Genomic DNA, 26008 nt, shown 5'->3' with positions numbered 1-26008 from the left:
TAAGCTATCTTGCCGGCCCTGTTTTTGTATTTTTGAGACAGGCTTTCTATTGTGCTTTTCAGGCTTGCCTTGAACTCACTTTGTAGCCCAGGCTGGCCTCTAACTCAACCTCAGCTTCCAAAAGTGCTGGAATTACAAATGTGCTTCACCAAGCCCAGCTAGATTCAGCTCTATCATCATGAAAGAAATTAAATCAGTACTTAAACTATGTTCCCTCCTCAAATCTACTCAGAGGGTGTTATAGACAAAATTTTTAACAACATTCAAGAAACATTTCCACTTCTGTATAAGCTTCAGAGAACAAGAAAACAGGGTATATTCCTACTCATTTGATGTGTCTGTCATACCAGGACATGAGAGCCTGACACATAGTATGAGAGCAAACATTTTAGGCAGTACCAGGGTTCAAACTCAGGACCTTGTGCTTGCCAAGCAGGTGCTCATGCTGCTGAGCTATCTCCCTGCCCCAGGCTACATTTGTTTATGACTATTAATACAAAAATTCTACTGAAAGAATTTCAAAATCAGGAAAGTAAGAAAAAATAATGAAAAACTTGCTAAGAACTGAGTCATTAGAAAATTAATGTACCAATTAACAGATAAAAAGAAAAATCATGATCATATTAATGAGGCAGAAACAGTTTAATAACATTCATCAGCCATTTAATGCAAAATTCTTAGCAAAATTAGACTAATGAAGAATTTCCATAACCTGATAAAAGGCTTCTAAAGGGCAGGGGAGATAGCTCAGTTGAATAAGTGTTTGTCTGGCAAGCTCAAGGGCCTGAGTTCAATCCCTGACTCTGGGGGGAAAAAAAGGCTTTCAAAAGGAGGAAAAGTGGATAGCTTACATACTTGATGCTAAAATGGTAGAAATTGATCCTGTGAGATAAAGAGCAAGACAGAGGTAATATCCAGCCTTTTTACTTTTTTGTGACTGGCAGGTGATCTAAGACATTTTTGTAGATAAATTATTAGGATTGACAGTTATTAGAATAATTATTAGATTCAATAATTAGAATAACTTCCAATCCTTAATCACAGCAGTATTGCTGGCTACAAAGATAGTATACAGTAAGTAGCATGTTCAAGTGTGGTGAACATTGTCGCGACTAGAAGATGTACATGTTAAGACTGATACTTTAGATGTATGTAGGTTTTCTCAATTCAAAGAAAGATAATTGTGAGCTAAATGTGGTGGCATATGCCTATAATCCCAGCATTCAGAAGGCCAAGGCAGAAGGGTTGGTCAAGAGGTGTTTGAGCTACATAGCAAGATCCATTTTCAAAGGAAAAAAAAATAAGTTTGTGACCCATTAAGTTGATTTTACCACTTACAGTTTGAAAGTATTTTTTTTTGCTTCAGCGGGTAGTGAATGCATACATAGCTGTTTGTTTTATTATTTCTCTTTTTATTCAGTATATAGCCATCTTATACTCCTTCAAAAAGCAGAAACCACTCAAAGCAGGTGGGAGAAGTGCCTCCAGGGGCTCTGGACAGCCAGGGTGGGGTGGGAAAACTGTCAGGCTCCTTTTGGGTAGAGCCTGGGTTCTAGGGAGAGAGGCTTGTCCCATAGTCTGTTGAAGTGGGGCTGGCCTGGGCAGCCCCTTGTAATATTAGCCCGGAGTATGGAAGGGAGCATGGGAAGATCTCAGCTGTGAGATTTCCCTGGTCTTCCCAGAGGGGGGAAAACAGTCTACTGGGTGACTTCCTTACCTGACAGAGGGCAGAAACTCCAGTGTGGCCCACTAGGGTATCCTTTCCTCATCCCACCTGCTCTGAATTTTCCAAAGGCATCTCTTAAGTCTTTTTTTTTTTTTATTGTTTTTTTTTTTTAAATTTATTTATTTATTGTGTGTGTGTGTGGCCAGCTCAGCCCACCAGGGGGCGGGGCTGGCTGGCATGTGGTGCTGGGGATTGAACCGCGGTCACTGTGCTTTTGCTTAGCTTAGCTTGTTCTAAGTAGGTGCTTTAGACCACTGAGCCATCTCACCAGCCCCCATCTCTTAAGTCTTGACACTACCTTTCTGCAGGTGCCAAGCCAGCGGCCTCTGTGGACCCATGGGGAGCCAGCACACACTCTGTTCCCCAGAGCTCTGACCCCTGGGCAGCTTCACAACCACCTGCCCCCAGTACTGGGAAAACAACGGATGCCTGGGGTGCACCCTCGGCTGGCAAGCCTGTATCTGCCTCGGGTGAGAGCCCCAAGCCCAGCAGCTTCACTTCTCCCTGGCAGTGGCCTATTAGTTTGCTGCATTTGCTCCTCTAACCCCCTTAGCTTTTGATCTTGATCCCTGTGTCCTGAGCACCCTAGAGAAAGTAGGAGTTTACAAGCCACCTGTGCACCCTCATCTCCGAGGGGCTTGTCCAAAGGGTATTGTGAGAGGTGCTACATGGGGACCCCAGCCATGGTTCAGTTCTCACCCTAGACCAGTGGGTTGACTTTGATCACTCTTTCAAGTCATTTCGTACTGACACTCATTTCACAAGTGTGTCTGTACCTTCACTAGCACCTTCCATTATGATGGGGCTAATGGAGGCTGGTGCCCCTGCTTTTGCATGGGGAGGCTGAGGTCTCTGTACCCCCTGCTGTCCTTTTCCCAGTCCACCAGTGAGTTCTTCCCTAGGAGGTGGAATGAGTGGGAGAGGCCTCCCCACCTCAGAATAGATTGGGCACCTGTAGCCCTGTGGAGTCGCATTGGATGCCCTCAGTTACTGGCCTCTGTGTCCCCACAGGGTCCTTTGAGCTCTTCAATAATTTCAATGGTACAGTTAAAGATGACTTCTCTGAATTTGACAACCTCCGAACTACAAAAAAAACAGGTAGGTAAAGGTAGTTTCCATAATATTCTGTACATTTGACCACTCAGTTATTGCAAAAATAATAGGTTTCGTATCTGCCAATTTCATGCATTTTCTTTGCATTTTGATCTTGAGAGCCTGAAACTTTTTTTTTTTTGAAAGCCTGAAACTTTTAATTCTGGGAGTTCACACATTGACAATGAAAAGTTATGAGGTTCTTTTCTCTTAGCTTTCCCTCATGTGGAGTACCTTTTTTGTGTATGGTACCCTCTCCCTTGAGCTGTTCTGTCCAGGTCAGCCAGAACAACTCAGCTGCATGCATATGCCCTATTCCTACTCCATCTTTCCAGTGTGTTGTGGGCCCACCCCATGTGTCCTGTCCAGTCACCTGCTTCCCGTGAGCTTCTCATCTCCAAAGACATCTCCTTTTCCCAGACAACCTCCCTTTGGGCATGGATAAGGCCAGTGTTTGCCTACTTCGTCCCTTAGCCCCAGGTGACAGCTGCTGCATAGGAGACCCCAGTCCTGGTCAGTTTCCTTCCTTCCTCACCTTCTAATCATGCCTCTTAGCTTTTTCTTCCCTCTGCTTTTCATACTGCCTTCCCCATTTCCCACCCCTTCTCCTGCCTACTCCCCTGCCCCTGTCTCTTCTGTTCCCCACTAGCCCCCAACAGCAACCACAGGCCTGCTGGGCCTATGCTACCACATGCAGCTTTTTCCCCCTGAACTCTTAGCAGTCTTTTTTGTTGTTGTTTTGGGTTTTTGGAAGTTTTTTTTTGGTGGGGGGGGAACAGGGTCTCACTATGTAGTTAAGGCTGGCCTCAAACTCACAGTGATTCTCTTGCTTGAGCCTTCCGAGTGCTGGGGATTACAGGCTTAGTCTTTTTTGTTTAACTCACAGTATCAGATAAAGTCAAGTCCTGTCTCTTCTTGGTTTTTATAGAATAACAGAATACATGTTCCATAACTTTAAAAAGTTGCTCAGTAATAGTGCTTACTTTGGCAGCATATACAGATTGCTTGCCAATAATTTACAGTAGTACCTCAGTTCACAAACTTAGTTCTTCCCACAGGTTTGTTTGATTTATTTATTTATTTATTTATTTAGTACAGGGTCTCATTACACAGATTAGACTCATAGTGATTCTCCTCTTGTCAGCCTCCCAAGCACTAGGATTCAGTCGCTGGCTCAGTATGACCTAGGGGTGGGGCTGGAGCCAGGGCTGGCATGGTACACAGGGGATTGGACCCCAGTCCCATCATCTGCCTAAGCAGGTGCTTTAATCCGCTGAGCTATCTGGCCAGCCCTTTCCACAGTTCTGATTACAAACCCAATTGGAGGAGAACTGAATCAAATTTTTCCATAAGGTTAATTTTTTTTTTTTTTTTAAATGTATTTGGTTGTTGCAGGGTCTCACTATATAGCTTGGACTCATGGTGATCCTTCTGTTTTTAGTCTCCCCAGCGCTGGGATTACAGGCATGCACTACCAATCCTGGACTCTGGCTGGCTCAGCCCACCCTGGGGGAGGGCCTGGCACAGCATGTGGTACTGGGGATCAAACCCCCAGGTCCCTGCGCTTGCCTAAGCAGGTATTTTAGTCCACCGAGCTATCTCCCTGGCCCATAAGGTTAATATTGAACTTAACCATTGAATTTAATTCAGTTTTCTTCTAACTTGGTTTGTGACCAGAATCATGGAAAGAATTAAGTTCATCAACTGAAGCACCACTGTATTTAATCATCATTTTGGGGAAAGACATTGTAGATTCATTTCCTGTTTTGTCAAAGTAAATAACATTGTGGTGAACATTTGTCCTTAAATCTGGCTCACATTTTGCATTATTTCCTGAGGCTGGGTTCATACAAGTTGCATTACCGAGTGAGAGTGTGATTATACAACTGAGTACATAGCCACCGTGCATCCCAGCCAGAGGAACATCCCCGCCAACCAACTTCAGCACATCCTCTGTTGACTAAATTTTACAACAGTTTTCTTTTTTTTTTTTTTTTTTTACTCTCAATAAATTTGTGTTCATTGTAGGAAGTGAAAATATAGAATGATACAAAAAATTATCCATGCCTCACCAACCAAAATAACATCCTAACATTTTTGAAGGATTTTTCTGTATATGTTATTTTTAATTTTTTTTTTTTAACTTTTGTATAGGTTTTTCTTTTTCTTTCTTTCTTTTTTTTTTCTTCATTAACTATTCAGATGTCCCTGCATTTTGGTGTTTGGTTATGTGAACAAATGGCTTATTGCCTGCTCCCTGGCTATGTGTCTCTACTTGGGACTGTTGGAAAGAACACTGGTGGGGACATCATGTCTTGTATGCCATATGTTTGTGCTGGGAACTTTGACATCAGGAATGTCTGTGTTCTTGGGGCCTGAACTCATGTTCACCATGCCATGTGTGTCCTTGTCTTACAGCCGAGTCTGCGGCCTCTCTGCCATCCCAGAACAATGGAGCTACAAGCCCTGACCCCTTTGAGTCTCAGCCCCTGACTGTTGCCTCGAGCAAGCCCAGTGGTGCCCGGAAAACACCCGAGTCATTCCTGGGCCCCAATGCTGCTTTGGTGAACTTGGATTCACTGGTGACCAGGCCAACACCACCGGCCCAGTCCCTTAACCCCTTCCTAGCGCCAGGTAGGAATATGCCTATGCCTCATCTGGCTGCTTGCTTTGCTTACCCTTAAACTGCAAGTGTGATGGCCCTCTAGCTGATTCCTTTCCACTTAGGGGGTGGGGAGGAGGGCTGTTCCTACCATGTTCTGTTTACAGCCAAAGCTCCAGGAGCTGTTCCTACTTCTGGTCGAAAAAGAGCAGAACCATTAGGAGCTCAGGAATATACAACCATCCCTCTTCACGGACACATGGGGTGGGTCATGGAAGCTGCTATTTAAAAGAGGATATGAGGAGACTTCTCAGTTGAGACTTAACCAGACTGAAGCTAGGTAGCCCTGGCAGGGAGACCCTGGAGGGAGTACTGGTTCTGGGCCAGGTGGGGGCAGGCAGAGTGCTGGTGTGAGGAAGGGCTAGAGTTTGCCACCCAATATCTGCCCTGTGGGGAGAAATTAATGTGGCCTGTTAACATAAGCCCTTCTCTAGGCGGCCTAAGGGTCCAATAGTCTATAGTCCAATTCCCCTCCTGCAGAATTCTGCACTGTGCCCTTTAGGGGCTCCATGTTGGCTATAGAACAGGCCCTCAGCTGCTTGATTCAATATCCAGGGTTACTGTTTCTGGCTCTGGCATCTCTAGTCTGGCCCCTTCATCTTCCTTCCCCTTGTACATCAATCCTCAGCACTGAGCTCTGTGATTCTCAAACCTGACAGACTCCTGTTTACCTCTGGGGCATGACACTCCATTTCCTGCCTAGAGTATCCACCTCCCCTTTCCTTCTCCAACCAGCCTAGATGACCTCTTCCTATGAAGCTCTTCTTCCTTTGGCAGATTCCTCCAAGGTCTTGCAGGAATGTGTGAGCCTTTGACCAGGCCCCAGGCTAAAAAGGAACAGAGACCTGCATAGGCTTTACAGAGTAGTGGCCATTGGCTCTAGAGGGCCTAGGCTGTGGCCTTAGGTTGAAGTGAATGTGTGGAGTTGCTGGGTCCCACACATGAGGCCTAGGTTAGGAAGAATATGCTAGCCAAGGGGAGGGTAGCTCCATGGGTAGAGCTGAATTAGCGCCTGAGGACCTCCATCAGCCTGAAGCCTGTTCCTATCCAGTAGTTCCTGTTAACCTCAACCCTCAGCAGTCAGGGTCCAGAGGAGCTCCTGTGCATGGCTCTGTCCTTATCTCTGAGGATATCTTGGAGCTGTGGGACATTGAACCTGTTGTGGGCCTTAGGGCCATAGCCAGGATGAAGGAGGTTCAGATACACTTAGGACCATTCTCCAGGCCACACAGGTAGTCCTGGCTGTCATGGTTGCATGGACCAGAGATGCAGTTCTGGTTTCCTTTCCTGGCTGGACAGCTACCCTTCTCCGGTCTTCTTTTCCTCAGCTATGAACCAGGGGTGGTGATTCTCAGAGCCCCCATGTCAGACCTAGGAGATGAGTCCCCTTCCCCCTTTAGTATCAAAGAACAGCAAACAGCCTTTTCTCCATGGTGGTGACTGGGCCACTCTTGACCAGCATGCTGCTTTGGCAGGCACAAATGGGCTGGGCTGGAGATTCGGAACTGTCACCACCACATCTCTCAGCAAAGACTCCCTAGCTGTTTTGCTATGGGTGGAAGACACTTCTGCTAGAGGGAGGTGGGAAACAGAGTGAGACAGGGCTGGTCAGCAGGCTTCCCCGAGTCTTCACAGTGCTGCTATGTTGGTCCCAGGGTGACACATGAATACTGCTAAGAAAGCCATGCTGTGTTTTCTGCACACCCCAAGCCCTCCTCTCTCCCAGGCATGTGGGGCTCTAGCTGGGCAGATACAGTGAGGACATAGAGCAGCTATTTGCTGCTGACAGCATTCTGGGCACTAGCCCTGCAGAGGACCTGGGGATCTTGAGTCTAGCATGCTGCTAGCGCTTTTTTAGCTCTATGATCCTGGACAAGTCATAGGCTTCTCACAGCTGTAGTTCCTGGCCCCCAACAGGACAGTTCATGCAGTCAGCAAATGCTTGCTAATGTTTCCTATGGATATAGCCACTACTAACGAGGACCCTCAGGGTACAGCAGGAACCAGAACATATGTAGTCCTGATCTGAGGCTCAGAATCCACATGGAGGTGGATGTGGTGGTACACATCTATATTCCCAGCATTTGGGACGCTGAGTGAATTTAATGGGCAGTCTGAAATATATAGTAAGACTCTCTCTCAAAAATAAAAATCAGAACATAGCTCTCTACAGATGGAGAGCTATGTTTCTTGAGGGTGGAAGTACCCTACCACTGGAGGGGACACTACTTTCCTAACATTTCAACCTCTGTCCTCCTGCTCTCTCCCCAGGTACCACCACCACCTCGGCCCCCATTAACCCCTTCCAGGTGAACCAGCCCCAGCCACTGACGCTGAACCAACTGAGAGGGAGCCCGGTCCTGGGGAGCAGCACATCCTTTGGGCCTAGCACAGGGGTGGAGCCCATGGCTGTGGCACCCATGACCTCAGCAGCCCCACATCCAGTTCTGGGGGCTGGTGGCTCCACCTTGCCACCACTGGGCCCCACAACGATGAACATGGTGGGCAGTGTGAGCATGCCTCCATCAGCAGCACAGGCCACCGGCACAACCAACCCTTTCCTTCTCTAGTGCTCTGGGCCTGGGACTCACCCAGAGCAAATGCCCGGAGCACTCTTGCCAGAGGATACTAAGCGAGGACTGTTTGGGTTGGTGGCTGAGTGTGAAGTGGGGTATTAGGGCCTTTGGCACTGGCTTCTTGCTAAGAGGACTGCCCTTTATAGCCCTGGCCCTCAGACTTGAGTGGCGTGTGGAGTGTCTTTGCCATCTGAGGCAGGACCACTTGCTTTTCCCTGGCCTGACCAGACTCCTCTGAGGCTGCAGATGCAGAATGAAATTGTCAGTGTTGTCCTCATCCCCAGCCTCAGCCCAAGGGTCCCTAGACGCTGCCTAGCCCAGAACGTGGGATAGTCGCCTTGTCTTTGTCCCCCATGACCCAGCCCCAGTCCTGGGTATGGACAGGATGAAGTGCCAGCCCCATTTGACACTGACCTTTGGAGAAGTGGTTGTGCATATTTTATTTTCCTTTGACTCAGTGTGTGAGTTCAAAGTAAACACTGCTACCATGGACAACTTTTGAATTAAATCCACTAGAGCGAGCTTTAAAACTAATCTGAGCATAACCCTGCCACGTGGCTCTATGCTTATACACGTTTGCACATATTTTGTTTAGTACAGTTTCATATTTGAGTTTGCAAAATTATCTAATAGTCTTTTTTTGGCTAATATTTTTATAACGTGGTTCTTATTTAACTGTCTAGTTTTGATAGAATTGACCAGGTCTGGCTGAATTAAGATCTTAGCACATGTCATTTTAGTGGTTTAAATCTTATTTATGGTTTTAACTCTGTAAGAAAACTTAAAAAGGAAGAGATGTTTGGATGACAAAAACATGCCTTATGGAAAACCTAAAGCAAATTCTTTATAGGAAAAAGTATGAGAATTTGATTACACAAAAAAGATGTTTATTTAAGGAAAAAAACAAACCTCTACCAGTGACAGAAACTTGTAGCCTCTAGTTGCCTTTTCCTTTCTCTGTCTCCCTTTTTTGGTGAACTACCAATCAGCTCTCAGCCCTTTTGGCTAGATCCAGAGAGAGACTTTCTTACTAGTATACCATCCTCATAAAAGATAAAGGAAACAAATCTAACATAGGAATATGACTCACCAGTTTTTATCAACTAATTCCTTTTTAATTAAAGGCACACAGGGATTAATAGGGACTTCTGTTTACAGTGTGTCAGTGGTGGAGGAAGCACCTTAGCCTTGCATCTGTGCTCACCTCTAACTCAGGTTAACAATGGGATTAGTGGAAACAGTGATGTCCTAGGTGGGAGGGGCGGCTGTGCCCGTGGGTCCTGGGGACAGTCTCCAGACTGAGGTAGGGGTAAAGGACCAGGGCTTGCTTTGAACCACCTACCTGCCAGCTCCAGACAAAGGTTGCAGGCTGAGAAGTAGTCATCTTATTTTGGAGATGAGAAAATTGTCACCTAGGATAGATTTTTAACAAACATGCACTAATACAATCTCCCTCTTCCAACCTCCTGCTGTCCTCACCCTACTCACCACTGTGAAAAAAGTATTAAGTCCCAAATTATAGACCAGAGAGGACTTGTCTTTCCCCAGGGAAGGGACAGTCCCCCTGAGTCCTGGCAGCCTAGCAGGTCTTCCTGGCTCACTTTGCAACACCAACTTCTAAGCTCCAGCTCCCCCGCCCCTCTGGTTCCAGAAAGAGATTTGACCTTTTGTGCCAGCTCAGAAGGGATCACAGTGGTCCCTGGATTACAAGCAGGCCATGACGGCTCTTGAGTGAGCACTGCTCCGAGTCCTGTTTGAGGTCCACCCCTCCACCCCCTCTTCTCCCTTGCTCCAGGCCCAAGTTCCCAACCAGCTACCCTTCCTGGAACTGCAGGCCTGTGACTGGCCTTAGACTCTGGTGTCCTTCAGGAAGGCTAGGGGAGTGGGAGAGGCAGTGTGGCTGTGGAGGAGGACACCTGCCCATGATGGTGCTTTCTCTCCAGTGGTGTGGAGCCTGGCAGCCTACAGGTCAGCACACCAGACCCAGCTCCTGGGGTCAGTGATGCTTTTGTGATAGACAAAAGCCCTTCCTGACATGACTGAGGCCCCAAGAACCACTGGGCCACCAGGACCCAAGAAGATAGCCCCTTGCCCCACCTCCTGGCACAGGCCATCCCGAGTGCATATTGTTCCTGTTGCCTGCTGCACTGATCATGAAGTCACCGGCCGCTGCCACACGTGTTGCACACGTGCCACCGTGCCCCTCCTGATGAGCACCATGGTGGAGGAAGTCACCCAGCCATTTCTCAGTCCTAGGGGTTGGTGGCTGGTTTTGAACTTGTGTTGACTGTTGATACTTATTTACTGTATAAATATAATTTATCATTTGTATCATGATGCAGTTTTTGGGTGTGTCCTTTACCCATCTTGAGCTGCAGGAGAGTCCTGGAAAGGTGAGGGAGCCAGTTTCTGCCCAGAACAGCTTGACGTGTTAGGCCACTGCCTGGATCTGGTGGCCCTGAACCTTTGGGACGGAGGGTAGGAAACCTACCTTTAGAGGGCCACTGCCACAGATGGTCTGAAGAGTATGCTGGGGAAGTGCCCAAATCCCTTTCTCCTGCATTCTACTCCTTGTTACCTTCTAATGATGGAGTCTGCTTTGAAGGAGGTAGCGATGAGTATGCCAGCTGCAAGGCCAGGCCTCACAGGTCTTCCATGTTCTGTACTTCATGTTCGTGCCACTGAAGAGCTGTGGGAGGAGCTGCCACATGCTACCTTGTCAGGTAGTTCCAACTTCCTTTCTGCTCAGGGGGAATAGGAAATGGGCCTGCTTTACACATTGCAAGGTGCTGTTGCAGCTGGCCCTTGGGTCACCACAACATTGACTCTACACATGGGTTGGAAGTACCCATTCATTAGTCCCTGCTTCCAGCTCAAAGCTCAGGGTCCCCATGGGGTGTGATGGGTGGAGGGGCTTCAACAAGGCAGGCTGAGCCAGACATGGTCACCACACCTTGACAGAAAGGAGACATTGCAGTAGGGATGATTTTCACAGGTAAGACTATTCATGGGAGAGCAAAGTGGGAGGCATGGACTACCATTGGTCCTTGAAAGTGCCAGACCTCTGAGATAGCACTGCCTGAAAGGATGGAAGAAGTTAAGAGGGCTGTGGTTCTTCTGGGGGGAAGGTGTTGCCTGATGTCTCAGGTTCTGCCCTATGGGGGAGGCCTGGCCTATCTTATATCCCCTTAACTATAGCCAAGGTGGATGTTAAAGCTCAGCGGGTTAGGGAGGCAGCACTCCACTTCTGTCTGCTGCCTGTGTGTGTTCCTAGTCTGGACCTGTTGAAGTCAAAGGCATTGGTGTGGGTGCACAACTCCTGTGGAAACACATTCCCTCCACATCTTGCCAGTCTTATTCTTTGTTTCCCATTAGTTCCAAGTACAAATATCTGGCATTAGTTTGGTTAGAATTACTTTGCTTACCCCCACTACCACTACTACCACCACCATCACCAGGGGCCTGTCTCCTAGTAGTCCTCTCCTACGCTGCTGGGTTGATGGGACACCAGGCCTGAGGCAGGCCAGGGCTCAATACCTGTATGTGGTGTGCACATAGCCTGGTTCTCATGACTTGATCAGCTGGAAGCTGAGCTGGCGGGCTGCATGAAGTTCAAATGTGGAGGGGCCATGTGGCAGGACATGGGCATGCTCTGGGCAGCAGGCACTGTAGGAGTGAGAGTCAGGTGGTGCAGCCCAGCTGAGCTTTTCACCTAAAGAATCATGAGCCAGGGGCTGGTGAGATGGCTCAGTGGTCTAAAGCACCTACTTAGAACAAGCTTAGCAAAGCACAGGGACCTCGGTTCGATCCCCCAGCACCGCATGCCAGCCAGCCCCACCCCCTGGTGGGCTGAGCTGGCCACACACACACACACAAAATAAATAAATAAATAAATAAATAAAATTAAAAAAAAGAATCATGAGCCATAAAAATGGAGTGTGTTTTGGAGTAATTTGTCAATAGAAATACAGTGGATAACAAGTGCAAACGTTCATCGATTCTTAGACATGCCCTGCCTTAGCCTTCTTGCCGTCTCTCACTTCAAGTTAGCAGAATTAGCAAGAAGGCATCTGGACCACCATGGGAGGGCCACCCCATCACCTGCTGTTTACCAAAAAAAGTTTTTGTGTTTAACTAGTTTTGTGTTTAAATTAGGTCTTTATTATCCAAAGCAATTTTCAATCTTACTTTATCATCAATTCTAGAAAGTCTCCCTTTTCAACCTTTTTTGGCAGTGTTTTTTCACCTTGTACATGTTAGGTAAGCACTCTGTCACTGAGTGGCATAGGTTTTATTTTGAGATAGGATCTTACTAAGTATTTCCCAGACTGGTCTTGAACTTGGCAATCTTCCTGCCTCCCTAGTAGCTGAGTTTACAGATGTGTGCCACTGCTCTTGGCTTTTTTAGCCTTTTGATATCAAGTTTACTTTTATTTACATATTTTAATGTATTTAGTACAGGGTCTCATTACAAAGATCAGACTTGTAGTGGTCCTCCTGTTTTTAGTCTACCAAGTGTTGGGATTACAGGTGCGTGCCACCATGCCAGGTCTCAATCGCTGTCTCAGCGTGCACCAGGGGCCGGGGCTGGGGCTGGCACAGCAAGCCGGGGATCGAACCCCAGTCCCTGCATCTGCTTAAGCAGGTACTAATCCACTGAGCTATCTTGCTGGCCCTAACAGTTTATAAGATTTTATTTTTGTCCTATTTTTGCTTACAAACTGGGAAGTTGCTTCCTGAGTTAGTTCATCTCTTTACTGTGACAGCAAAACAATAGCCAACCCCCACTGCAAATTCTGTCTCTACCCTAAAGCCGTCAGCTCAGCAACCACATAATTGACCTCACAGTCATCCTGGAGGGGCATTCAGAGCCTCATTTCAAGCTGGTTTGTGCATCTGTCAAAACTCTGCATGTGGCTGAGGATGCAGTTTAGTCTTGGGTTCCATCCCCAGTACCAAAACAAAACCTGGCCTCTTCCTTGCAGCCACCCATTTCCAGCTGGTTACAAGCAGCTCTAACCCTAGAAATTGGTGGCTGAAAGGTAGAGGTCAGGCTCAGTGTAAGTGAGGGGGTAGAGGCCAGGTTTTTGGAGGGATCACTCTTGTATGCTGCAGTGTCGCTAATAGCTGGACAAAAAAGCATGTAGGCCTGTTGTCAGTGACACAGTGTAGTCTGAGGTTGGGGCTGCTGGAAGCTGGGTTGGAGGAGGAAGTGGTGTGGAAATGCACTAAGTGAAGCTCTATGGTAGGTTGTCCACAGTGCTCACCTGAGGCTGTAGAAGGGGAAGCAGTGTGCATGGAGAAGAGGCTTCATCTCAGGCCTTCCTGTGGTGTCCCAGAACCCTCACAGATGTCAGAGTGCTGGCCTATGGAGCTTAATGGAGAGCTGCATTCTAACCAGCAGCCTCCCATCCTGGAAGGTTTCCAGCCCATCCTCAGGCTGTGAAGGAGGCAGGCCAGGAGTCCCTGTACCCAGGGCCCCCCACTATCCAGTTCCTGCTAAGAGGATTCTCTATACCAAGGGAGGCTGCTGGCAATGGAGCAGTTGTCCCAAGCAGTTCCAGGGACTGAGCAGGAGAGTATATAGCTCCATAGTGAGGTGCTGAAAAGGCGACAGCCATGAACAGCAGGACTAGGGTTGTGAAAGCTACCATCCTGGCTTGCCACCCAAGCGGCCTCCCAGCACCACACCTCTGCTAGGCTCAGGGTGAGGCAGAGTCTTGCAGGCCTGCTCCCATGTAGGCATGGAGGTGACATGGGGAAGAGAAAACAGTCCCAGCCCAGCTGTCTGAAAACTGACTTTATTATATATAGAACTTTGGTCCCCAGCCCCCCGTAGCACCAGGCTGTACTTTAGGCTGCTGGGTCAGGAGCTGACTCCAGAAAGCAGCCCTTGTGTATTGAGGGGTTGCTAAGCTACCCAGCCAGACTCAGGATGGCTGTGTACAGGAAGCCAGTGTCTTCACCTGGGGATGTCCTGTGTGTCTGCAGGCCCAGTGTCGTAGCCCAGCTTCCTCATGTCCTTGGTTACCACGTTGAAAAGTAGGGTGACAAAGCCCTGAGAGCGGACTCGGGTCACTGGGGACAGAAAGACAGCATCAGCTGGGCTAGCTTGGGCAGAGGCAGACCCAGGGTGCTCTGCGTACCTCTCAGCTTCAGTGCCCTCTTCTGTGAAATGGGATGAAGATGCTTACCCGTGTCCCTCACTGGGAAGTCAAGAGGCTACAATGGGACAGACTAACATGAAACACCCTCTGTCCCAACTAGATGCTCATCTGCAAAACACTCTGAAAAACTTGGGCCATCTCCCTGTGCAGTGCCAGGTGCCAGGTGCCTCGCAGTTTCTTGACCTTCACTCCCATCTGCTTCTGGAACCCTGGGTGCTAAGGGCCTCTTAGGTCCCTCTCCAGGCTCCAGCCCACCTCTGGGCTGGGGCATCATGCTTTACCTTCCCGGCCTTCACCCTGTGCCACCACCTTAGGGTCCGTGTACTCAGGCCGTCGTCCCATGAACCAGCTGGGGACACAGGAGAACATTCATAAGCAAGGTCCCACGTGGAGATTCCTGGTATCAGACACTGGACATAGCCCTTTGGTAGCCATGGAAATACAATGTACTGCTTGTATCCTCTCTGTGGACAGGCACCAGCACTCTTCAAGATGCTTCGCAGGGCCCAGGCTTCATGTGCTGCTTTCTACAGGGCCTCAAGGCAGGACTGGAGACCACAGTGAGAGAGGGCTGCTTACTGACTCCCAGTGGGTGGGCAGAGGCACCATCTGTCTGTGCCTCAATTTCCCCATCATGCAGCAAGGCTCTAACAGTACTCATCTCACAGGTGGCTGTGAGGACTGAGGCCTGGGACACAGCTCCACTGTGGAGGCAGATCCCATGCTCACCAACATCTTCCTTGGGTCTGCAATGTGGTTTGCTCATTGGGTTGAGACAGACAGACTGTTTAGGGGGAGAATGTTCCAGGCAAGGGCCTAGTGGTCTGAGAATAAAGGCAGACAAAGAGCAGGCAGATGGGGAGTGAGCAGGAGATAGGCCAAAAAGTCAGCAGGGCACTGTAGCACTCTGGCTGACATTAACCCTGGATGCAAGGGGTTATGCCTGGGCTGTTTCCAGCAGGAGAGGGCCTGAGCTTCAGGGCATACCATCTTCCTTTCCTAACAGCTTCCAGAGATACTAGACACTAGATGCTTGACCCTGGAAACTGAATGCAACCTTATTTGGAAAGAGATTCTTCATGAATGTTCAATATTAAAGATCTTGTGATGTGGAGGTTATCCTAGATTATCCGGGATAATCCTAGCGATACACTATCTGAGATAGCCCTAATGTAACCACTGTCCTCATGGAAGGATGCAGAGAGATGTGACACACATAGAGGAGGCATAGAGACGAGAGATGCACCCGTAAGCCAAGGAAGATGGGCAACTGTGGGAAGCTGAAAGCAGCAGGAGCGGGGGCTTCCTCAGAGCCTCCTGAGGGAGCATGGTACTGCCAGCATCCTGCTTTTGGCAGTGATACAAGTGTTAGACCTCTCATTGCAAAGCCCAAACTCCTTCTTTGGGCCATGAAATATTAAGCAGGGCAAACACTGGCAGGATGGACATGTGGGGCTCTCTAAACCCCTCCCTTTCCCTAACCCCACAGACACTACCTGACCACTGATTCCCCAGAGGCTCCAGATGGCTCTGGGGGTATACACTGTCACTTTTAGGTGCCACTGGCCCAGAGCATCTGGCTAAGAAGCCCTTTCCCATGTAGTGGCCTCCCAGAGATGCTTCAAAGGATTGGGCACCCACACGTTGGGGAATGTTGTGCTTCCCTTCCCCTCTGCAGGCCTCAGAGTTCATTGTGGCTTCCTGAGCTCTTACATGTTCCTCTGCCTACCAGGGCTCTAACCAAGTCTCACTCCCTGATACTGACCCAGCTTGCAGGGGACAGTGGTGTTCTAGTCAGTCAGCTGGCCCTTCCAAGTTCCTACTTGGAAGTCAAGGATAAGTGGGCTTCCTGCTGAGTTTGATCCAGGCATCTGTCCCTGAGCCCTCCCCTAGGCCCTACATCCTGGCCCATGCCTGCCTGCCACCCTGGTCTTCCTGAATCCCCCACCCTCGTCCCCTAGTTTGTGACTTATTGGCTACAGTGACCTCCTGATTGTTTCTACTAGGCTAACCTTATGTTCTCAGGGATAAGGGAGCCCAGTGAATCTAAGCAGCCCCAACCCCAGACCCCAGTTCCATTTGTCCACAGGAGGCAGAATAACTGGAAGGCCTGGTAAGGTTTCCGGGCACATCACAAGGGATGGACTGTGGCAGCCATTCACCAAGTGTATCAGAAGGAGCTGCTGTGGGCTTCAGATAGAACTCTCACCTTGTAAACTTCTGCAGTTTAGATGTAGACTCTGGCACAAACATGGCGATGGTCCTTTTGTGCCTGAAACAAGTATTTTCACACTCAAAATATGCTCAGTAACCGGAAATGACGTGCTTTCAGAGCCTCTGTCAGGATGTCATGGAACCTACAAAGAGCAGGTGACTGTAGCCCGCAAAGGGCACAGCCCACTTCTCACCCTCGGGTCTGCTGGCATCATGGCTGCCATGCACGTGGGTATCTTTCTGGGCCACACCTGCTACACTCCAGGCTGAGTTGCTCAGGCCCAGGGGACTCCAAGGCATACCCAGCCCGAGCCCAAGATGCCTTGCCAGGTGAGGGTACCGCAGTCTCAAGGACAGAATGGCCCAGAAAAAGATGGAGCAGTCAGAGTGACACCCTACCTTCCAGGTGAGAAGGGCACATGCACTGCCCCATAGCCTCGGACCACGTCGTTCCCAAACACGTCTGGTCCATACACGCTGAGCACAATCTGTGGCCCTTGGGAAGGAAAAGGCTGGCATGAGAGGAAGCCAGGAAAGGCGCAGGCAAAGCACAGGACATGTAACTGAGTACTGGGCAGGTGGGCTCCAGGGAGACACACGGGATCCCTGACCACTGACAGGGGCCCTTCTTGTCCTGCTACTTCCTGTGGCTCTGCCGACGCCCATGCAGGCACTCTACAGCACACAGAGAAAGAGCCATAGTGGTGTCCCAACTCTGTCAGCTGGTGGGCACTGGCAGCACCTCTGGAGCTCCATGCCAGGCACTGGCTCCTGTTTCTATTATAGATGGCAAGGGCCTGTTGCTGCACCTTGGCACCTTCTCTGATGGAGGCAGCCATACTCAGGTGTGCAAAGCATGGCTCATGAGACCAGGGTGGAAGGGCCTATTCAGTTTTCTTTGAGAAGCTAGTGAGGAAGCAAGGCCTTCCAGGTATTTCCCTTTTCAACTCTTCACAGCTACACCCATTTCCTGTTCACATCAAGGTTCTTCACCTCAACACCAAGGTCCTAAGCTGGGTGCCTTCACCTTAGTTCTTGTTTGTGTTCTCCGAACAAAGGGAGAAATCACAGCCTAAAGTGACAGGTGATGCCCAAGGCAGAGCTGGGAACCAGCTTGCCAGGCTCCTATCCTGCGACCTCAGGCAAGTTACATAATCTCTCTGCATTTCAGCTTCCTTAGCTGCACAGTTTCATCATTATTCAATTCAAAATATTTCCTAATTTTATTATTATTTTGTCTTCACCATATGGGCTAGTTTTAGGCAGAAGGATTTTTTTTTTTGCTCCGAATGCCTTCAGGGCAGGTTTGGCGGGCTTGAGTTATGGGGATCGAACCTCGGCCACCTGAGCCTGACAGCTTTGGGGAAGCAGCCACTTAAAGAACTGAGCTAGGGCCAGGCCCCCTGGGCTAGTTTTAGAAATGATTTTCTTGTTTTTCAAACATTTGGATATTTTTCCTCCTTCCCTTTGTCTAATGGTTCCTAGCTTTAATTTCTTTTTTTTTTTCTTGTAGAACCAGGGATTGAACTCAGGCCCTTGTGCTTGCCAGGCAAGCACTTTTTCTACTGAGCCATCTCGCCAGCCCCCTTTAACTTCATAATAGTCAAAGAAAATATGCCCCTGAATCTGGGAGTGGTGGCACACGCCTGTAATCCCAGCACTCAGGAGGCTGAGGCAGGAGGATTGCTGTGAGTTTGAGGCCAGCCTGGGCTACATAGCAAGTTCAGGGTCAGCCTGAATGAGACCCTATCTCAAAAAAAATAAATACAACAAAAAGGGAAAAGAGGGCTGGCCTGATAGCTCAGCAGACTAAAGTGCCTACTTAGGCAGGGCACAGCCACTTGGGGTTTGATCCCAGGCATGCCATGCCAGCCCCAGCTGCGGGGCACGCTTAGACAGTGGTTGAGACTGGGCATGGTGGTATACACCTATAATCCCAGCATTTGAGAGGCTGAAAACAGGAGAATCACTACAAGTCCAACCTATGCAGTGAGACCCTGTAGACCCTGTCCCACACACACAAAAAAAAAGGGGGGGGGGAGGAAAAAGACTCCTTAGAAAAGTTGAAGGAATTTTTCAATGAATCCTCGGCTGCTCACTGCCTAGAGTCTACCATTCACACTACACCCTCCTTGCCTCATCATATACCTCTTTGCCTCTGTCAATGCATCATCCTTCTTGTGGAGCATTACAAAGGGAGTTGGGAAAGGCCTGGAATGTGAAATCAGATGGGCCTAAATTCAAATCCATACTTGGCTCTTAGATGTACTGTTAATTTGAAGGCACGGGGTGTTGCTGTTTCAAACATTTTTTGTTTTTTGAGATAAGGTTTATAATTCAGCCTGGCCTCAAACATGTGGCAATCTTCCTGCGTCAGCCTTCTCAGTACTGAGATAATAGGCATGCACCACTATGCCCAGCTGAATCTGTTCCCTAATGGGAAAGGAAGTGGAACAAGATCTGTCCAGCAGATACCTGGGCAGCTTGGACAGGCCCATGGAGTGAACCCCAGGCTTTGCACACAGCAGCGTTTATTAAGGAAAAGGAAACAACCTGGGTGCTTGGTAACCATGTGACAAGGCAGAAAGAAAATACTGCAAGCAGGTCAGCCCTTGGGAAGGGGTTCAGGTGTGGATACGGGAAGGGTGTCCAGATGGAGGGAAAAGCTTGAATAAGGCTCAGAAGATGAAGCCTGAGGGACTGGCGCAGGAGGAGTACATGTTGGAGGAGAGCTGGAGCACAAACACCACAGCAAAGCTGGGAGGCGCTGAAGGCGCTGGGCTCAGGATCTGACCACCTCTGAATTTTCTGAAGGTCTGATTTGCTCGCTCGCTCGCTCTTTTCTTTCTTTCTTTCTTTCTTTCTTTCTTTCTTTCTTTCTTTCTTTCTTTTCTACCTTCCTTCCTTCCTTCCTTCCTTCCTTCCTTCCTTCCCTCCTTTTTGTATTTTAGGGAAGGGTCTACAGGGTGTGTGGGGTCTCATTACTAGATCAGACTCGTAGTGATCCCTGTTTACAGCCTCCCAAGAGCTGGGATTACAGGCATGTGCCACCACGCCCAGTCTCAATGTGCCCTGAGGGGTAGGGCCAGCACTGCAGGCCCAGCAATTGAATCCCTGGCACCTGCACCTGCTTGCAGGCACTTTAATCCACTGAGCTATTTGGCTGGCCTTGAAGGGCTACTATCTAGCATGTGAAAGATGAGGTGGGGGTGGGGAAGATCAGGAAAAAATAGAAGGAAATGGGCAAGAACTCCAGAGGCTGGTACAAGATCCCATTTGATGAGTTGGGTGTGGTGGCGCATCCCTGCAGTCCCAGCACTCAGGAGTCTGAGGCAGGAGGATTGCTGTGAGTTTGAGACTAGCCTGGGCTATATAGTGAATTTACAAAAAAAAAAAAAAAAGGTCCCAGATGATGAACAGTGATGATCTGAATGTGGCCAGTGGTATAGGATGAGGAACAAGCTAGTCTGGGGGTGCCACAGAAGAGGTCCAGCCCCTCAAGCCCCCATCCTCCAGGCCTGCAGACTCACAGCCATAGGGGTTGGTGCTCTTAAAGGTGACATCAATGGGGAAGTTCCACACCAGCACTTGCCGCACATCTTGGCTCTTGGATGTAATCTGTGAGATACCCTCCTCCAGGCCCTGTGGGACAATGACAGGGACAGCTGATCTGAGTTCCAGATGGCCATGCCCCTTCCCCTTACTTTGAGCAGGCAGTTGGGAAAGGTGTTTACTCAACCACCTTCTAGCAAGACCTGCACCGCAAAACAAAAATAACTAAGAGATAACAGAATGCCTCTTAGGTCTGGTAAATGAATTCATTATCTTACCAGAGCCAGACCCTTCCCTGAGCACAGAAGCACCTCCCCTTTTGCCCCAAGGAGATGGCAGTCCTGAGGTCTGTACTTTCTCTCCTGTATCACCCATGCATACATGTATGTCAACTCTATCACAACCAATCTTCTTGCAACTATTTCTTCCTCCACCTACCAACCCATTCTCTAGTCCGTGTAGTGGCAAATCCTTCCTAAGACTTGTCACACTTACTAGCCCCACTCTGCTATTCTTTGGTGAGTCCACTCTGATGTGTCTACTGGCTCTACTACTTACCAAAGGGTTTTTATAAATAACAGTGACCTTGAGATTGCTATTTCCAGCAGTCATTTCTGTCCTCATTGACCCATCGGAACATCGGACAGATCTGTTCACTTCTGGAAGCTGATCTGCTTCTGCTGTTTTTTTTTTTTTAAAAACTGTGTGTGTGTGTGTGTGTGTGTGTGTGTGTGTGTGTGTGTGTGTGTTTGGGCTCACCAAGTGGCCCAACTGGTCTTGATTCTCCTGCTTCAGCCTCTTGAGCAGCTTGGAGTACCAGCATATGCCAACTTGCCTGGCTGCTTGATACACTTGCTTCCCTTGGTTTCTCGGGCTGTCTTTATCTCCCTGGGTGACTCCTGCTCAGTCACTCCGCCCCTTTGTAGTGTTGCAGTATCTGATTGGCTTTGGCCACTGCTCTACCTGTGTTCAATGACCTCACTGGCCCATGGCTCTCAATTGCTCTGTATGTTGGTGAGGCCCAGTTTTATGTCCTCTCTGAACCCCAGATCAGCATCGCTGCTGCCACCACCATAGTTCCACGTGCTGTCCAGTGAGTGGCATATCAGGTTTTACATGCACCAGTCTGAGCTCTAGACTGTTCTCCAAAATCTGCTTCATCCAGTCTTCTCTCAGAGAGACAGCAACTCTTGTATTGCTAAGTGCTCAGGCTCCCTCCTGCCTCATGTCTGTCTAGCAGGAAAACCTGGTGGCTCTATCTTAAAAGGCCTCATGGAATTCAGCCATGCCTCACCACCCACAAAGCCCTCTCTCTCAGCTGTGCCCTGTGTAACCTGCTGGCCACCCCCTCTTGCCCCTTGCTTCCAGTCTATAGTCTCAACACAGAAACCAGATGAAACCTCTCCTTCCTCCCCACCGGGGATTGAACTCAGGCCCTTGTGCTTGCCAGGGAAGCACTCATTCCACTGAGCCATCTCCCCAGCCCCTACTCCTTCCCTTCCCTTCCCTTCCCTTCCCTTCCCTTCCCTTTCCTTCTTTTCTCTTCCTTCCTTCCTTTCCTTCCTTCCTCCCTCCCTCTTTCCCTTCCTTTTTTCCTTCTCTCTCTTTTTTTCCTCCTAATACCTACTATCGGCTAACATAAAAGAATCTGTACGACTTAGTATGCATCTCCCCAAAAACATGTACTCTAGGAAGACAAGGATTTTTATTTTTCCAAGACAGGGTCTTGCTATGTCATTCAGACTGGCCTCGAACTCATGGTGATCCTCCTGCCTCAAGCCTCTTGAGTGCTGGGATTACAGGCGTGTGCCACCATACTTGTCAAGACAAGGATTTTTGTCTGGCTTTGATCACCATGGTTATCCTTAACATCTAGAAAACTCAATTATAGTTATATCAATGGATGGCTAATGGAAAGTAGGTACTACTGGGTCAGCTGTACAGATGAAACTGAGGCTCAGAGAGGTCATGTAAGTCAGGCTCCTCTTCCTAAATGGTTATAAGATTACATAAGTGCTTTGCAGGTATAAAGCCTATTGCCGGCTGAGCTCTTCACCTCCACATCTTTCTTCATCTCTTATCTCACTTCCCTGAGAGGCTTTGGGATGAGAGCCCCCAATCTGACCCAATCCTCTGGAGCTCCTCAGTACCCCTGCGGAGCAGACTGGCCCAGCACATCTACAACTCAGCTATTCCTGGCTGTCTGTCTGGGGCTTGCCTATTCATCGCTGTTGACCACCAGTGCCAATTCATAGGAAAGGCTATGTGAGGGTGTGCAGATGGGGGACACATCAGGGACTCCAGTGGTGGCTGTATTCTCTGTACCAGCTTCACAAGGAAGGAACAATCTCCTGTTTAGGTCCCCTCTGACCTCACTGTCTACTTCTCAGTTGGTTTTGGAAAGACCATATGTGTGTGAGTCATCTTCAAAAACCTTGACCACAAAAGGCCAGGAGTAAAGTAGGCCCAAGGTCCCAGCTTACCGCGGTGGGTGCCCAGTCCTGGCCGTACACAAAGCAGTATTTGCAGTAGAGGTCATCATACTCTGGAAACTGCAGAGAAAGCACATAGGGATCATGTTCCCTGGGACTCAAGTTGAGACCCTCGTATTGGCTGGGCAGGAGCATCTGACAGGAATTCTGAACACAAGGCACTGGGGAACCTAGACATGGAGTTCAGCCGAGGTTTGGGCCTGCGATTAAGTAGCTTGTGGGAAAGACAGGCCCAGCTGCTACTGCGCCATGGCCTCTTTGCTCAGGCTCTTTTGTTTGTTTGTTTGTTTGTTTTTTACTTCTTTGAGACTGGGTCTTCTTACATAGCTTAGGCTGGTCTTGAACTCACTATGTAGCGCAGGCTGGCCTCTAATCATGGTGATTCTCCTGCTGGGATTAAAGGTGTACCACCGTGACTAGCTTTTGCCTTCTGTCTTATATGCCTTTCCCATACTCCTCATCCTTCAAAACACACCCTTCAGAGAGCCTGCCTTGACTCCCAGGTTGTTGTAAGGGTCACCTCTTGGCTCCTTCGGCCTCTGTTCTTTCCTCTATTACCTGTGTCTTTGTCATCCCCATTAGACTGTGAAGAGGAAACAGGTTTCAGTTTTCCGTGTTCCCATTTTCTGCTACAGGGGTGAACACAAATGAGATCTAAGGGAATAATGCTTATGCAAAAGGTCTAAGAACCCAAGAAGCCATAAGAACACAGAACACAAGCACTGGTGGAGTAGAAGGCTGGAGGGCAGGGAGGGGCCCAGGCCAGAGAGAAGTGCATCAGGGATGGAGGGTGCTGAAAGCATCCAGCCCAGTTGGGGGATCCTCACAGGGCAGAACAGGAAACAGGAGGATGGTTTTGGGTGCCAGGCCGAGGGTGGAGGTGGGTGGGGCTGGGTGGGTGGAGTAGTATCCCGATGGACCAGGAAGGCAGCAGATTCCTGCTGAGCATCAGGCCTGGGAGAACTACCTAAACCATCTTAGCCATTTCTCATACTATTCATGAGAGTCATGTCCAGCAGCCTGGAAGAACAGTGTAGCAAAGCGATGCTCAAATTCCAGCTTCGCCACTACCTTCAGGCAAGTTTCTCGAGCCATAAGGCAGGGACTTATTTAATCTTACAACCATTTAGGAAGAGGAGCCTAACTTACATGACTTCTCGTTTGTTCGCTGTGACTTAACACCACATGCCGCGAAAGGTTTCTCTGAGGATTGAAAGAGCAGTGTAGAACTCTGAGTGCTGCACAAAGTGAGCACCTGGTGAAGATTAGGTTTTAATTATGATAAATAGTTCTTGTAGGTCAGATGGTGAGTAGGGTCTTCAGTCTTACAAATACACTCTCCCTGGAACAGTCAAGACCACCACCATCCTTGGGTCAGACTAATAAAACATCCTGATCTTATCCAAGTTCAAGCATGGGGGTTTGGCTAGCGGGGCAATAGAGTCCATACAGCGCAGACGCCTCAGACAGTCCTTTAAGGAGGAGGCCCTGTGTGCTCGCTGAGACTCCTCCCGTTAGTCACTGAAGGCTCGTGTCAGTAACTCAGCCAAGTGGACACGATCCGAGCCCGGGTCCACAGGCTTGGCAAACTGTGACGTCGGTACCAGTTCAACCTCTCGAGAAGTACTTCTACAACTGCACCTTGAAGCTAAGATTCCCCAGCAACCTGGCACCATGCCTCTTAGGGCCTTCCCTAGCCTAACCGAGCAGCTCAGAGGGATGACACCGACCCGAGCCAGGAAGCAAGCAGCCCTCGGGATTGCGGAAAGAGAACCCGGAGGAGACTGGATGATGGGCCCCTGGTGCAGTCCGGGGCTGCTCACCTGGGCGCTCTCCACCTGGCCGTTTACCATGAGCAGGAAAACACTGGGATTCGCCGCGGTCATGGCAAGGGAAAGGCGTAGGAGGCCGGCTCTGGGCTGCGCGCGCGGTTGCTTAGAGGCCCCGGGGTTGCCTTGGAAACAGACGGAGTGGCGTATAGGACATATTATGTTGGCGAAGGCGTGTGCGTGTGTGGAGGCGCGCAGGCGCAGTTAAAGGCTGCTGTCTGCATCTGGGAGTTAGTGAGGGCGGGGAAGGGCGGGGCTACGCCACCCTACACTTCTCTTGGAGATAAAAAGACAGACCTCTTGTACAGTTGCTCCAGCAGGGAACGTTTGTTCGCTGTGACTTAGCATCACTCTGCTTGAAGCGCAGTAGCGGGAGAATCTGAGTTGTGGGGAGAAGCTCCTTAGAAGCTCCTTAGACTCACACCCACCTGAAACCAAGTGTTAAAATACTCCTTAGCCACGAGGTGGCACTGTGACCCTGCCGGCGGAACGCGGAAAGCTGCTGGTGTCGCTGCCAGAGCAACTGTAGCATTGGGGTTAAACTCCCGGGGCGCTGAGAAGGGTGCTCAGCTTGGGTCACGCAGCTCCCTGACGCAGGGGAGGATATGCGTCAGGGTGGCTTTTGAGTCCCTTGCCTCCGAAAATGTTCATTAAACAAACTTGCCTCCTGACCTCACGAATCAATATATTTGGTCTTCATTGTGCAGCTGGGGAAACTGAGGCCCACCGAGGAGCCACACCTGGCCTCTAATCCCCCAGTACTCAAGATAATTGCTGACCATACTCACGGATCTGTCAGGACTCTGTTCAAACGACAGTTACTCCCTGGCTACCACTACCACCCTCCAAGGGAGTCATAGAGTCTGTTAACGTGTGTGGGGTCATGGAGATGGCTCAGTAGAATAAGTGCTTCCCTGGCAAGCTCGAGGGCCTGAGTTCAATTCCTAGTTCCACCAAAAACCAAAACAAAACCCAAAAAACCCAAAAAAACCCAAACCCAAAACCAAACCAAAACAAACAAAACCCCAAAACGTGTGTGGAGCTGCTCTTAGCGCTCAAGAACATTTGCATTTGCACATTCACTGCTGTCTTAGTTCGGGCTGCTGTTTGCTTCTCGCACTACACTGCCAGCTCTGAGAGTCAGCTGCATCAGTCTTGCCTCTTTGCTTCCTGGCACATAGTAAGCCTTCGGTAACTGCATTTTACGTGAATACACTTGGATACATCTTCATATAAAAAGAAAATTAGCTCCGTGCCTTTGTACATCCCCAGCTTTTCGTTTATTTATTTTATTCCGAGATAGGATCTTGCTAAGTTACCAGGCTGAGTTCAGACTTGTGATCCTCTTTCTTGCCTCAGTCTCTGGGGTGCTGGGATTTTAGGCTTGTGCCCTGCTGAACACAAATGCATTGGAATGGGGAGATAAATAAGGTTCAGACCAAAAGAGGGACTTGGACATAATCACAGAAGCAGTTCAATACAGGATTCACGCCCAAGATTTCACAAGCTAAAGACTCTCACTACGTCCTCTGCCCTCTCCTGGGCTAGGCCCATGGTGCTTCTTGCTGGAGGTGTCAAAGGAAACACTGAGATCCTATCTCTAACCCAGCAAATGAAGGAATGCACGGATGTGTAAACCTCCAACAGGGACTCCAGGTCATTGCATTCCGCAGCAACCAGCTGCCAGTTCAGGAACAG

At 49.1% G+C, this 26008-nt stretch overlaps 2 protein-coding genes across 7 annotated transcripts in view; one reads left to right on the top strand and one right to left on the bottom strand.

The window, feature by feature from the left end:
• Positions 1-10467, top strand: part of Epn2 (epsin 2) — a 110758-nt gene extending 100291 nt beyond the window's left edge. For 2 of the 5 annotated variants that reach the window (XM_004647931.2, XM_023708218.1), the window contains 4 exons: positions 2035-2196; positions 2738-2824; positions 5237-5452; positions 7752-10464. In XM_004647931.2, the coding sequence (XP_004647988.1) occupies positions 2035-2196; positions 2738-2824; positions 5237-5452; positions 7752-8050 (764 nt within the window). In that variant the 3' untranslated portion in view covers positions 8051-10464. Of the gene's footprint in view, positions 1-2034; positions 2197-2737; positions 2825-5232; positions 5453-7751 lie in introns of all 5 variants that reach the window. The other 3 variants (XM_023708221.1, XM_023708220.1, XM_023708222.1) reach the window with 3 other exon arrangements.
• Positions 10468-13841: 3374 nt separating this feature from the next.
• Positions 13842-24443, bottom strand: B9d1 (B9 domain containing 1). Of its 2 annotated transcripts, XM_004647949.2 has the most exons (7): positions 24305-24441; positions 22473-22541; positions 19968-20079; positions 16837-16933; positions 16433-16495; positions 14505-14572; positions 13842-14134 (listed from the first exon to the last, which is right to left on the bottom strand). In XM_004647949.2, exons 1-7 carry the CDS (start codon positions 24365-24367, stop codon positions 14019-14021), a joined length of 588 nt encoding a protein of 195 aa, XP_004648006.1. In that variant the 5' UTR covers positions 24368-24441; the 3' UTR covers positions 13842-14018. The 2 variants fall into 2 exon arrangements, with proteins under 2 accessions (XP_004648006.1, XP_023563994.1); XM_023708226.1 differs by lacking the exon at positions 22473-22541 and having other exon boundaries at positions 24305-24443.
• Between the last annotated feature and the right edge of the window lie 1565 nt (positions 24444-26008).

This window comes from Octodon degus, unplaced genomic scaffold (assembly GCF_000260255.1).
Source record: "Octodon degus isolate 3935 unplaced genomic scaffold, OctDeg1.0 scaffold00342, whole genome shotgun sequence".
In the NCBI taxonomy this organism is placed as follows: domain Eukaryota; kingdom Metazoa; phylum Chordata; class Mammalia; order Rodentia; family Octodontidae; genus Octodon; species Octodon degus.
This window is presented reverse-complemented; position numbering and strand designations above follow the sequence as displayed.

Excerpts from the sequence above, each read along its gene's own strand:
- B9d1 (XM_004647949.2), bottom strand. The coding sequence starts at position 24,367 with ATGACCGCGGCGAATCCCAGTGTTTTCCTGCTCATGGTAAACGGCCAG. Across the intron at positions 20,080-22,472 it reads AGGACTGGGCACCCACCGCG|GGCCTGGAGGAGGGTATCTC; the intron begins GTAAGCTGGGAC and ends ATTGTCCCACAG. Across the intron at positions 14,573-16,432 it reads AAACTGCAGAAGTTTACAAG|CTGGTTCATGGGACGACGGC; the intron begins GTGAGAGTTCTA and ends CTGTGTCCCCAG.